At 43.2% G+C, this 12,775-nt stretch overlaps 1 protein-coding gene across 5 annotated transcripts; it reads left to right on the plus strand.

Moving 5' to 3' along the window:
• Window positions 1-1,060: 1,060 nt before the first annotated feature.
• LOC147894630 (ER membrane protein complex subunit-like protein) lies at window positions 1,061-12,463 on the plus strand. 5 transcript variants are annotated; one of them, XM_087385135.1, is made up of 9 exons: window positions 1,067-1,159; window positions 1,390-1,635; window positions 3,849-3,991; window positions 10,875-10,931; window positions 11,047-11,200; window positions 11,428-11,525; window positions 11,613-11,678; window positions 11,803-11,849; window positions 12,018-12,463. In XM_087385135.1, exons 3-8 carry the CDS (start codon window positions 3,872-3,874, stop codon window positions 11,839-11,841), a joined length of 534 nt encoding a protein of 177 aa, XP_087241261.1. In that variant the 5' UTR covers window positions 1,067-1,159; window positions 1,390-1,635; window positions 3,849-3,871; the 3' UTR covers window positions 11,842-11,849; window positions 12,018-12,463. The 5 variants fall into 5 exon arrangements, with proteins under 5 accessions (XP_087241260.1, XP_087241259.1, XP_087241261.1 ...); XM_087385134.1 differs by lacking the exon at window positions 1,390-1,635 and having other exon boundaries at window positions 1,061-1,159; window positions 3,869-3,991; window positions 12,018-12,462; XM_087385133.1 differs by lacking the exon at window positions 1,390-1,635 and having other exon boundaries at window positions 1,061-1,159; window positions 12,018-12,461.
• Window positions 12,464-12,775: the final 312 nt, after the last annotated feature.

Genomic DNA, 12,775 nt, shown 5'->3' on the forward strand with positions numbered 1-12,775 from the left:
CTTAGGCTCACATTGGCAAGTTTTTGGGATATTGTCTGTAAGATCAAAGAAATCGCCAAAAGGCCCAAAATGCGATGAGAACTTGAATTTTTCCTATCGCACAACTCGTAGTGATTTTATCGGCATTCGACTATGATTACGACTCTTGACATTCATGTAATATGCTAGACTCTTATCCATTCGAGAGACTTATCCTCGGCACTAATATTCTCAGCGTTATCTCGGCACCCAGGGAAGGGCTCATTCCCTCGGATTATAACTCTTTGCAGAAGGAAGCACGCCGCCTCCCCAGGGAGCCCACACAATGTCTGGTTATCATAATTATATATTATATATTATCATATAAGTATGTTCAATTGCTCGTCCATTCAAAATTTCTTGTTTTCAATCTAAATTCTTACAACATTCCTCTCATTTAATGCATGTTATCGATGCGAGGGAGCAATGAAATCCAAGATGGATGCAAGATTGAAGGATGATTACACCTTTATTCATATGGTTGTAGCCCATGTGACAATATTGTATGAAGTGCAACGAGGTTTAGTTATTGTTTTGCCTTATTCATGCATTTGTTGGACTTCAGCTTCCAAAATATGGACATCACAAAATCAATAATAAATCACCACCCCTAACGGACTCTGTGTCGCGTCTCATGTCCACTATTTTACTCATTTGCTTTTTTCCTTAACAATTTGATAAAATATAAGGATTCAGCTTCAATTTTGAGTTAGTAAATACGTGATCCACGATGGAAAGGCTGACTGCCATCCTTTTGATAAAAAGCTTAACTAAGCTTATGCTTTTGCACCTTGCTTTTCACACCGTTAGATTTGCTTGAAATCAATGCCCACGATTGTGACAAGAGAGCTCAAAAAACTCAGGCTACCTACCGTAAAGATTGCTCAGCTGCCCCGAGGTGTCACCAAACCCTCAGAATCAACCCGCATAAGTAGCGAGTGAGGGCAAACTCACTAAAGATGTGCACAAGAGGCCAAAGGAGCCAACCCTAACAAAGCTTTAGAACCCATAAACTCACACTATAACCTCCACTTAACTACTGGTTGTTAACTTGGTGTTTCATTTGTTGAATCGTTGAACTGAATTGTTTGCAGGAGTTCCTCTTTGCTTTTCTTCTTCAGGAGGATCTTCGCAGTTTGAGGTCGCTCCCTTTCCTTCTCTTCCTTTCTTCCATCTCCTTTGCTCCTTCGATTAGTCTCTAAAATTGCGGACTAACACGTCTGGTTGAGCAACCAAGCCTTGATTGCCCCTGCCTCTGCATTCGTCGATTTCGTTATTATAGCTGTTGCTTCCCCTGTTTGGCGTTCCGTTCATTTAAAGGAGATGTTTTGATTCAATCTTTTTGCGGCTGTATCAAAATTGAGGCTACAGATTTTGACAGCGAAGGTTTTGCATCTCTACCAGCACCTATTGAGGATTGTTTGTTACGCACCTTCGTGGAACTCCCCAAAAATCTCATGCGATCAACCTCCTGCGATGATCACGGTGGAAAGTGGTCACGTTGGGTAGGATTGGAGCATGGGCTGCAATTCTGCTTTTGGGCTGATCGCTTAGAGTGGCGCACGTCAAAGGTCCTTTGCCTTTTTGGATTTGTGAATGGGCAGTCCAGGTAGCAAGGTACTATAGCATATTCACGAACATCAAAAGTACTATGAATGGGCAGTCCACAGCTGCATAATTGGGCGGGTACAAGGACCACTACAGATACCTTTTCACTCAGAAGTGCGTGTATTTAATGTGTAAGAAAAAATCTGAACACTATAGCTGTTTCTCTACAGAAGGTAACTATATGGCAGCTACTGCAGCAGTATGTGAAGCCATTTGCCTTCAGAGATTGCTTGGAGATCTCGGAAAAACATATCAAGTGTTGGTTTTTGTTGGTTTGATAGTCAGTCCTGCATTTATTTGGCCAAGAATTGTGTTGATCATGGTAACACCAAGCTCATTAATTCAAATATAAATCCTCTGATACCAATGTAACGAGAGAGAGAGAGAGAGAGAGAGAGAGAGAGATGATTGTATCAAAGTCTGCTTGAGACCCTACGGGATATATGGGACTAGAATTTACAATCAAAACGAGAGTAGCTCTTTACATCTGTCTCATACAATTTTGGAAATTTCAAGTTGTTAGTATGTGCTTGGCCAGCTGCTGGTTGACCGGTTGGCCTTGTCCAGAATTTTACTGTTGTCTCCTGAAATTCCCTTTAGGTCTGCACCCAGTTGTTGGCTAGCTGACTCATAAGGACTCTTAGGCTGAGGGCATTGCTACTGTACTTTTCCCTGATATGCAGCAGATTTTATAGATTCTCACCTTCCTTGAAATTATATTTCCCTTATTGGGTAGATTCTCACCTCCCTTGAAATTCTTGGCCGAGTTCATCTGCCCTCTTCCACCTCTAAATCGTGAGAGCTGGTTCTTATTCTTTGGATTATGTGCCTTTTGAACATTGGGATACCCTCCCCGAGGTGTTCCTGCATTTTGTGCTTCTCAAATTGATTGATCTTTTGCTCGTAGAATTCCATTTTGTTCTCAGGTCTTGCCATAATTTTTGCAGTATTTTTTGCATGAAGCTCTCTGATTTCCCCTCCTTCCTTTGGGATATCCACAGCATGTAGCCCCCAAGTGCACAAACTGCAACAAAGTAGAGAGAGGGTATCTAAGCATGAAGCAGCCACCCCTGCAGCGGAATGGTGCATGAAGAATGCAATAGAGTGCAAGGAGCAACCTACGAGGAAATCACAATTTTCTAGGTGACAGACTACATCAGAGAAGAGATCCTGAACTAGAGACTAGAAAGTGAAAGCTTTAGCTAAAAGCAGCTTTTAGAAAACTAATATTAAAATTATTTATTCAAACCTAAATGGGCTCTAAATAATCAACAATTCAAAAATTTTTCCCATTATGCCTCTACCCATACTGTATGCATACTATTAATCACACATTAGGCCTAGAACATGAAGACTAACGGGTTACTAGGCTCACAACTTGAGCTAAGAAATTTATATTATTTACCTTGGTTAGGTCTTGATGTGAATGCCTGCAAGGGTGTTAAAACCCCTTGTGGATGAGCGAAGCTGGCTAACAAGGTTGAACACAACTGCAAGTGTCAACAAAGGCTAATTGAATAATGAACACCATATTGAAGATGGTGAAATCACACCCAACATGACAAGGCTGTACTAAAGATGGCTCTACCTTAGTGAGATGGTAGAAACATGACTGCACTAAGGGTGGTGTGATCACACTAAAGGTGATGAGCATGGTGATACATGATAAGTGGTACTGCTGAACTGAAGGAGACTAGTGTATAGGATTTGCTAATGATCAATAAGCAGCCTGTGTGTTAAGTCCTGAAACATGAACTCGCACAAAAAACTCACATATGTGATTAGTAATATGTCTATAAAGCATTGAGAGGAAATGCAAAGAAATGGAAATAAATATACGTAGGTTTGCTACAATTGTGCTTAGCTAGGGATACTTATCCATATGATGGGCAAACAAGCTTGACAGGTGATTCAGGATTTCAAATATATAATTTAGGTGTAAGTAGGTCTAGGCTTGTTGAGTCCGAAGTTTCTCTTATTATACATGCTACGCGTCGCTGAGTGCGAGAGCCTCATCATTCATAGTACATGATGTTTTCCTCTTCTTGCATCCATCTGTCCACAAAAGCTTCCAACAAAATGAAACTTATGCGTGAACATATTGAGGGTACAATTCACCAAAGATATGGTAATGAGAACTTTTTTTTAAGTTTGATTTTTATTTTGCATTTTTTGTAACATCAAGAATTGAGATGAGAGTAAGGCGTTTTTATATTTGATAGGTTGGTTCTACACACTTTAGGTCATGGACAAAGTGACGATGAAAGGAGGCCGCAAATGGGCTATTGATCTATCTGAGGCTTCGTCTTCCTCCTCTCGCGATGTATCTGATCCTCCTGGTTTCTCTCGAGCGTCTATGGATTTGGTAAGCTCTTCTAACCCAAAACAAGGAGATCTTTTCAGGGAAACAAAAGTGTATTGTATTTGACACAGTGCACCAAGTGCATATTATTCTCAAACTCAAAATAAAATTATGCCAAAATGTGTGGACTGGTAAAAGTTTTATTTTGAGATTATGTACTTCACATGTGAGGACGTTAGGACTGATTTTTTATGTAAAGCTTTTTAACATGGCTTTAGGGTTGATCAGATGGGATTTTGGTATCTGTTAAATGGAATGAGATGCATATGTACTTTTAACTTCAAAGCTGTTCCATTACTTTATCAGTGGTTTGATGCATACTGTAGTGTATTCACGTAAGGTTTAGTATATAACATCTTGAACTAACCTTGAATAAAGAATGCATGAATGATAGGCACCCAACATGTGGAAAGGATGATATAGAAGTAAGCAAGAGCATTAAATAGGTGAATTGTCAAATTTAAATGCCAAGCAAGGAGAGAAACGGCGAGTTGCCATCACGTGTCATGAGTAGCCAGCTTGAACTTGTGATGGTTTCAGTTTTGAGCATAATTTGCCAGTGATTTGGGTAATAATGAAAGAGAATTCTTTTGGGCTCATAGGGAAGCACTGAAGGTTCAATCAAGTCAACGATTCCTACGAGACTCTCACCTTGAAGTAGTCATTTCTTTAAACAACTAACATGGATATTGGATGTACTCTACATCCTTCTGGTAAGGCTCATTTGTAAGTTACCAATCCTCTAAAGTATTGCTATTGGTCCACAATACCTCAAATACAACTTAGGGCATTCATCGGTCTTTAGGGTGTCAGAAGACTGAAGATACTCTCAGAAAGACATCCTCACATTCTTCAAACTCAACTTTTCTTCTTTGTGGATTTATTGAGCCTTTTTTATACTAGATTCTAGGGCTGGGTTGGGGCCCACAACCAGGTCAGACGTAACCCAAATGTTTGGGTCGGGTCATTCCGACCTGATGGTTGGCCAGTTGGCCTGCTCCTGGCAGACCGATGAGGCAGGGTAGGGACCTAGAAAAGGTTCCCTCCCTCGGTCATTCTCCTGTCTCACAGGGGTCTCTTGGAGCATTCTTTCTCTCTGCCAACCTGTTTCCTGGAAAATATATACAGTTGCTATTGCCTCACTTCTCTCTCTCTCTCTCTCTCTCTCTCTCTCTCTCATGCTTCCGTGCACACTCACATGGTAACAGATGTCATGGTCGATGAGGGGCCAGGGGAGCATAAGGAGCTCCCCCAAAATGTCTCAGATCTATATAGCAATGTCATATTACGTCAGGGAAGGCACCTCTGAACAGCTCCCTGATCCCTCTTCTTCAACTCGCCTTGAACCAGATGCTGCCTGTTGAAGTCGGCTCCTTGTAGGGGATGCAGTGGAGACGGCAACCAGGCATTCTCTTTCTTTCTTCCACCCCTGTCTTGCCTTCCCTCTCTTTTTCCACTCTGTGGACTGTTTTTGCCAGGATCAGCATAGATGTGAATAGTTCTTGAAAGGGAGTGAAGGGGGAAGAAGAGCAAGAGTGTGAGAGTGAGAGAGAGAGACTCAAGATGCGGGTGTGAAAAATGATGAGCCACACCACAAACTCACTTGTGTTTTATTAGGATTAGGTTTACCCTATGACTGTCTTAAGACAGTCATAGGTGTCCTATCTTTTAATGAAGGGTTGGCAATGTGCCTTTACCCCAACAACCTCCCACCTAAAGGCCAATGTGCCTAAAGGGGAGAAAAGAATAAAAATTACAGCAATATACAGTTACTGTATACAAGACCATAAAGTAAGAATGGTCTCATCCTAATCCCATGATGTGGCGGCAATGTGCAAACCGCTCTGTAGGCAAGCTCTTAGTGAGCAAATCTGCAGGATTATCATCAGTATGCACTTTCACAAGCTCAAGTCGCTTGTCTTCCAGTACCTCCCTGATGAAATGATATTTCACTTCTATGTGCTTGGTCTTCTGATGAAAGACCGGATTCTTTGCCAACATGATAGCACTCTGACTATCACAATGCAAAACTGGCATATCTCCTGTAATGCCCAAATCTCCCACCAGCCGAGTAAGCCATATTGCTTCCTTGCAGGCCTCAGTGGCTGCAACATATTCAGCTTCTGTGGTTGACAGTGCAACGCATTTCTGCAACCGAGACACCCATGATATAGCACCTCCTGCAAATGTGAAAATATAACCGGTAGTAGACTTCCGGTTATCTGCATTCCCTGCATAGTCTGAATCTGTAAAACCATGCACCAATGCATCCTGCCTACCATAGCATATGCACAAGTCTTTGGTACCCTTGAGATACCTCAAGACACCTTTCACTGCTTCCCAGTGCCGCTTGCCTGGATTTGCCATATACCTGCTGATGACTCCCACCGCAAAAGCAATATCCGGACGAGTGGCAACCATGGCATACATCAAAGATCCAACTGCAGATGCATACGGAACCTTGGCCATTTCAGCCTTATCATCATCTGATCTGGGGCTGTCCTTACTGCTGAGTTTTAAATGTGGAGGCAACGGGGTACTAATAGACTTCCCCCCCTCCATTTTAAACCTCTGCAGTACTTTGTCAATATATTCCTTTTGTGACAGAAACAAAAGTCCCTTGAACCTGTCACGAGCAATCCTCATGCCAAGAATATGATTTGCATCACCCAAGTCTTTCATATCAAAAGACTTATGCAGTTGTTTCTTCAAAGCACTAATCTCATGCTGAGATTTACTGGCAATAAGCATGTCATCCACATATAGAATGAGTAGCATCAAACTGCCATCCTTTGCCCGTTTGGTGTACAAGCAATGATCGGTCTCACACCGATGATACCCTTGGACAAGGCAAGGGCCCGCGCCAAAACGATGCTCGCGCCCTAGCTTGGAAATGCGCCGCCGCCCTGCGTGCGAAATGCGCCAAGATCTGCTGCGCCGCCGTACCCGCGCTCGCGTCCGCGCTGCTCCCGTGCCCACGCCACAGCCCGCGCCCGCTCGAAGTCCGTCCGTACGACTGTACGGATGACGTACGGTCGTACGGCGCTGTCCGTACGTCCGTACGAAAGGGGGTGGGTAGGCTAGGGAGTGGAGGGGAATGGCTCTGATACCAGTTGAAAGGGAGTGAAGGGGGAAGAAGAGCAAGAGTGTGAGAGTGAGAGAGAGAGACTCAAGATGCGGGTGTGAAAAATGATGAGCCACACCACAAACTCACTTGTGTTTTATTAGGATTAGGTTTACCCTATGACTGTCTTAAGACAGTCATAGGTGTCCTATCTTTTAATGAAGGGTTGGCAATGTGCCTTTACCCCAACAGTTCTATGGGACCCCCTTGTATAAGTAAGGATGTAAAATCGATGGCACAAACTATGCCCACTGGAAACTGAATCTAAAGATTTGGTTTATCACAAGGGCTTATAGGAGATAGTTCAGGGCTACCAATGGAAGTCTGAACATCCCAAGAGCTCTACCATTGGGATGCTGGTAAGGGGGATGCTTTCCAAGAGGAGCTCCAAGATTGAAGGAGCATGACTCCGAGGCACACTCAGCATTAGTACGCATGATCACCAAGGAGTCTCTCCAGCAGTACAAACGCAAACCGATGCATCCGAAATATGGTCTAAATTGGAGGATCTCACTTTTGCAGGGACAGCTTTATGATCTCGAGCTACCCACTTGGAGTACCATACGGCCATTCTTGATGTAGGCTAAGGTCCTCCATGATCAACTGCAGGTGATGGGTGCTGCCCTCACATCTCTCCGGTTGGTGGACCTCATCGTAATCAAGCTTCCGCCACAGTATGGCATGGTCTCTTGAGCTTTGAGGTGCCAGGTCACAACAAGTCAGCTGGACTTTGATGACTTGGCTCCCTTCTCCTTGAGGAGGAGTTGGTTCTCATATCTGAGGGACAGCTACGGGTCACTCAAGGTGATGTTGAAGCACTTTCGACAATGCACAAGAAAAAGCGGAGCAAGTGCTATAGGTGTGGGAAAAGAGGGCATCTAAATAGGCTTCCTCCCATAAAGCCAAGGAAGGGTATTCAAAGTAGAAAGTACCTGAATACTTTTAGATTAGCCTTCTCCTTTAGTGCTAGCCTTCGTCATGGCTGAGTTTGCCCTTCACCTCCGGAGTGCCGACAGAAACTCAGTACGAAGACTTTGTATAAATGGATGCTCAAGTATGTGTGGGTGTGTGGATTTGTATGTGTGAGAGCATACTTTTATACTATGGTCTACACCCACCGTTGGGCGCTGATGACGTCAGTGGGGATGTCATAGTAGCTAGTCCCTGCTATGCGTGATGGAGTTTATGGTTTTCAATCTTATGAGTGACTCTCGTGAGATTGAAACTGCACTATGTTGTGTTTTTAGAGGATGAGTTTGGGAATGTTCCTGGATTCATCTAGGTATAAGTACCCGAATACTTTTGTAAAAATGGAACCTCTCTAGAAACAGAGTCCTTCCAAAAGTTCTAGAAAGTTTTCCTACTAAAAGATGCTTCAGCATTAAATTAGAGTGATCCTAGAACCTTAATAGGAACTCCTTTTGGAAAATAAGGAACCATTTAAGTGACCACTAAAACGTAACATCAGGGGCTGAAGGAGCAAGTATGGTACGACTGTGCTCTGTAAAAATATCCCATATAGCTGCTGAAAGATATGATAGTGGAAGACTATGGCAGATTCCATGGGGGCCTGATCGCCTGAATGACTGAATGTCCCAAATGCTCAAGGATCATGAGCCGAGGGTAATCTACAGTGGGAGTTTCTGAACATCTGTCGGCATCATATGTAGCTGAATCTGTCATAAGCTCGTCAAGGAAGTTACTACTGAAAGGCTGTGTCAATGGAAGGCCTGCTTTTATTCATGTTGATTCGGGCGGTGCGCATAGCTTTGTTAACTGAAACTCTCTCCTCGACTTGATAAAGATCCACTGAAAGTTGAAGTAGCTTTTTTAAGTACATTCTGTTTGCTCATCTATAAGAATCTCTCTCTCTCTCTCTCTCTCTCTCTTTCTCGTATATTATGAATGTGAATCTCATTGTTCTTGATATAGGTCCTATTGATATTGTGCTGGTTGTGATTGCTCAAAACTCCTGGAAAACTCACTATGGACATAATACTCGTGTACACTTGGAGTAATTCAGAGTCAAATTTCTCTGGGAAAAAAGGAATTTAGAGTTAAAAAAAGCTCCTTAATTTCTTCAAGGCAGTTCAAGAGAGTTGGGTGTTTGCAGTATTTTTTCATTGTAGCTGTCCAGCTTGAGGGAGACCAGGGACTTAAAGTGAAAGACAAAGAATGGCCAAGTTATTACAACCATATGCAGATGTTTTTATATGCCCAGATAATTACCTCCTTGTATGGAAGTTTATCATGCCATATAGAATTCAACCCTGTAAATAAGGCTCCATATAGGCTTTCTAAATATAAGATAGAAGTGGCTAAGCAAGTCCAAGAGCTGCTTGAGATGGGTTTTCTGCAACCAAACCGACCTCCTTTTGCTTTGCCTTTCCTATCGCTTTTAAAAAAATATGGTACCTATAGAATGTGTATTGATGATCGGGACCTTAACAATTTTACTGTCAAAAATAGGCACCCTATTCCAAGGTGGATGACTTTTTGGACCAAGGGCCTAAATACTCCATAAAAACTGATCTGAAATCAGGGTACCAACAGATCAAGATGGAGAAGGGGAAAACAACCTTCAGAACAAAAAGGGCACTTTATTAATCTAGAGTCCGCACGCTCCTCTTTGAGCTTATGTAGACTCTCTGTCCGTGATCCCCGCACCTTACTGCCCTGGAAGACAGCCTAGAGTACAGCCACTCTTGAGCTAAATCTGCAGCTCTTCTATGCCTCCTTCGCCTCCTGGATGTCGGCCCAAGAGAGGTCTTTTGCTGCTCCTCTCTGCTCTGTGAAGACTGCTCTGCTGGATGCCAAAATGAGGCCCATGTAGCCTCCTTTTATAGGGGCTGGATATGCCCAAAATTAGCCGACTGGCTGCTATTCGGTGGGCCGACCCACAGCCCTGATTTGGTCCTGTGGGAGGCCTCCTTTGGTCTGTGTACTGGCCGACCTGGTTGGCCAGCCAACCAGCCAGCCCTGGCCCTATATAAGGGCAAGAACACTGCCCTTTGCAGCCCTTTTCCCTGCCTCTCCAGGTCCCATGCTGCTGCGCCTATTCCGCCTCCCTTGCCCCATTCATCCTCTGGATCTCTTGCAAAACCTTCCGTACATGCTGATGTAGAGCCCAGGCAGTTGCTAACATCATTGCTGCATCAAAGCCTTGTCTTCTTGATGGTTTCCATGTGTAGACCCGTCCTCTCCATCTGTGGACAGCCTCTACCAGATCTGCCCTCCATGGTGGCTTTCCTCGGCCAGCTACTTCCTTCTTTTGTCGGCTTCCCACATGGCAGCCCATGTGCTGCCCATGTGGCAGCCCCATGTCCCTTCCTATTGTCCTATTGTCCTATGGTCCACCCCCCCGATGCACTCCTCATTTGGGGGCTCACAGGTGGGGAGGTGACCAATCCTAATCCAACATTGTCATCCCCTTGAATACCAGCATATAGATGCAGTCAGCTACACACTTATCGGATATACTACCACGCGTACTTTGCAGGTTGATCAAGACCAGCATCATCAGGCCGCACAACTAGCTAGAATAAAGGCGGGTTGATCAAGATCTGCATTTGTTTTCTGGAGCAAGCATTGCCCAAGGAGGATGCAAGGTTTTGATAGCTTGTTTTATTTTGAATATTTTGGCGCATGTTTCAATGAAGCATTCTTGTATATGAATCATTATTACTAATAACGTTGTTTAATGGGCATTGTTTGGTTCACTGCTTGTGATACTAAAAGGTATTTCTGATGACTGTTTCTTAGGATGAGACAGGAGCTGGTCGTCAGAAAAAGGATATGGATACATCTTGGAAACATCAAGTAAAATTCTGATGAGCCTTCTACACTTGGATACTTGTTTTTTGTTTGTATTTTGTGCTTCTTATTCCGACTGGAGCCTTTACCAGTGGCACTGGTGTTGGACCTATTTTTCTAGAAAGCCTGGGAGGTTGCTCAAGCACCTTTCAAAAATCTACTCATGATGGGCTTCATGATGTGGATGGCGGGTAATACTGTACACTTATTCAGCATTGGAATCACTATCTCGGCACTCTGGCAACCTATAAGTGCTCTCCAGGGTGTTGGCAAAGGTACGCCTCATTTTTAGTCCTTATCATATTATTTGGCCCAAGAAATTTTATTTTCCCAAGTTCAAAATGAATTGCAACTTGGCACAAGTCGTTTTTGAAATCCCCTTGCAAAAGTGAAAAAAGGAAGGAGTTAGAATAGAGGCACGTGTATCTGGCTTTGGCACCTTTCAATGCAGGGAAGGCTTTTTGATTACTTGAACTCATACACTGAATCTGGACTTCTGCAGTTTTTGAGCCTTTTCAGGATGCTCGGACAGATATCCTACTCCCCAAGCTTGTTTTTATTTCTCTCAACATTGCAGGTTTACTACTGGGTCTCTGGAAGGTACTGTCGTGTTCCAGGTTTCAATTCTACTCCTCAGTCATCTTATACAATCTTTGGCCACTTATATTGCTGGTGTTTGTTTTACAGCTGAACTCGCTTGGCCTTCTTCCGACGCATGCATCGGATTGGGTGTCTTCCCTTCCTCCTCCACCAGTAAGTTGGGACTACTTACTCTAAAGGCGAAGTTAATAAATTCTTTGATCTCTTGTAATGGCACCCTCATGTTGGACTTTTGGATATGAGAAAATGTTTTTTGGTCCTTTTTGCTTGGTGCCAGATGGTTGAGTTTTCAGGAGGGGGGGTTCCATTTACTTGACTTTGGAGGTAAAGCCTAATCTTACTTTTGTGGTTTTCACGTATTGCTAAGTACATATACTTTTCTTGGGAACGGCAGAGTGTGAGATTTACAGGAAAATGAATTGCTGGTCTGTTTGGCAATTTATCCTCGTCAAGGGTTGAGAATGGTCTAATATGGTGGATTATGGATGGCAGATAAAGGGTCCATTCCTTCCCATGGATGTGAAAGTGGCTTTGAACTATATGAGGCATCATGTGTAGGTTGAACTACAATTTGGACCAGAATGTCTTGATTTTACAGCTCTCAATAGCTGTTTTAATTTGCTCAGTGGAGGAACACAGAAGCTGATGCTTGTCAGCAGCAAATGTGGATCATGGATATGCTTCAAGAAATTGTCTGACTAGCATAAGTCAGAATGGAAACCAACGTGCAATCTCATATTTATTAGGTGAAACAAAGATTTTATGGCCCATGGGACTACGAAAATTTTTAATTGTGGAATTTTGTTGGCCAAGCATTGTTCTCTTTGTTGAATTGAGGTGATGCCACATAACAGGGCACTTAGTTTCTCTTGGGAAAAAAACAGGGCACTTAGTAAAATATAGAGGGCAAAAAGTAAACAGGTAATCTCGTGTGCTCTACCATGTGTGTCGGGGTGCGGGGGTGGGCATGTGTGCAGGCATATGTGCACCTCTCCCTCTCTCTCTCTCTACCCCCACACGCATACATTTTGTACGGAAATTATCCATCCTTGGAAATTGAGAATTGATAGTTAGCAAACATCAAGTTTACAATTTAGACTATTCTTCAAACCCTAGCTAGTCAAACAAGTGTATCCTGTCACACCAAGCCTGTAGAGATTGTTTCAAACCATACAATGATCTATGCGGCTTAGATACTTGACCTTCTATCTTGGCATCACACATCCAATGGATTGACTTACATAGACTTC

The sequence above is a fragment of the Dipteris shenzhenensis genome, chromosome 14 (assembly GCF_047967505.1).
Source record: "Dipteris shenzhenensis isolate YYH24624 ecotype China chromosome 14, Dip_SZ_1.0, whole genome shotgun sequence".
Lineage (NCBI taxonomy): Eukaryota > Viridiplantae > Streptophyta > Polypodiopsida > Gleicheniales > Dipteridaceae > Dipteris > Dipteris shenzhenensis.

Coding starts and splice junctions, on each gene's coding strand:
- LOC147894630 (XM_087385134.1), top strand. CDS start 3,872: ATGGACAAAGTGACGATGAAAGGAGGCCGCAAATGGGCTATTGATCTA. Junction 11,526..11,612: donor TACTACTGGGTCTCTGGAAG/GTACTGTCGTGT, acceptor TTTGTTTTACAG/CTGAACTCGCTTGGCCTTCT. Junction 11,679..11,802: donor CTTCCCTTCCTCCTCCACCA/GTAAGTTGGGAC, acceptor GCTTGGTGCCAG/ATGGTTGAGTTTTCAGGAGG.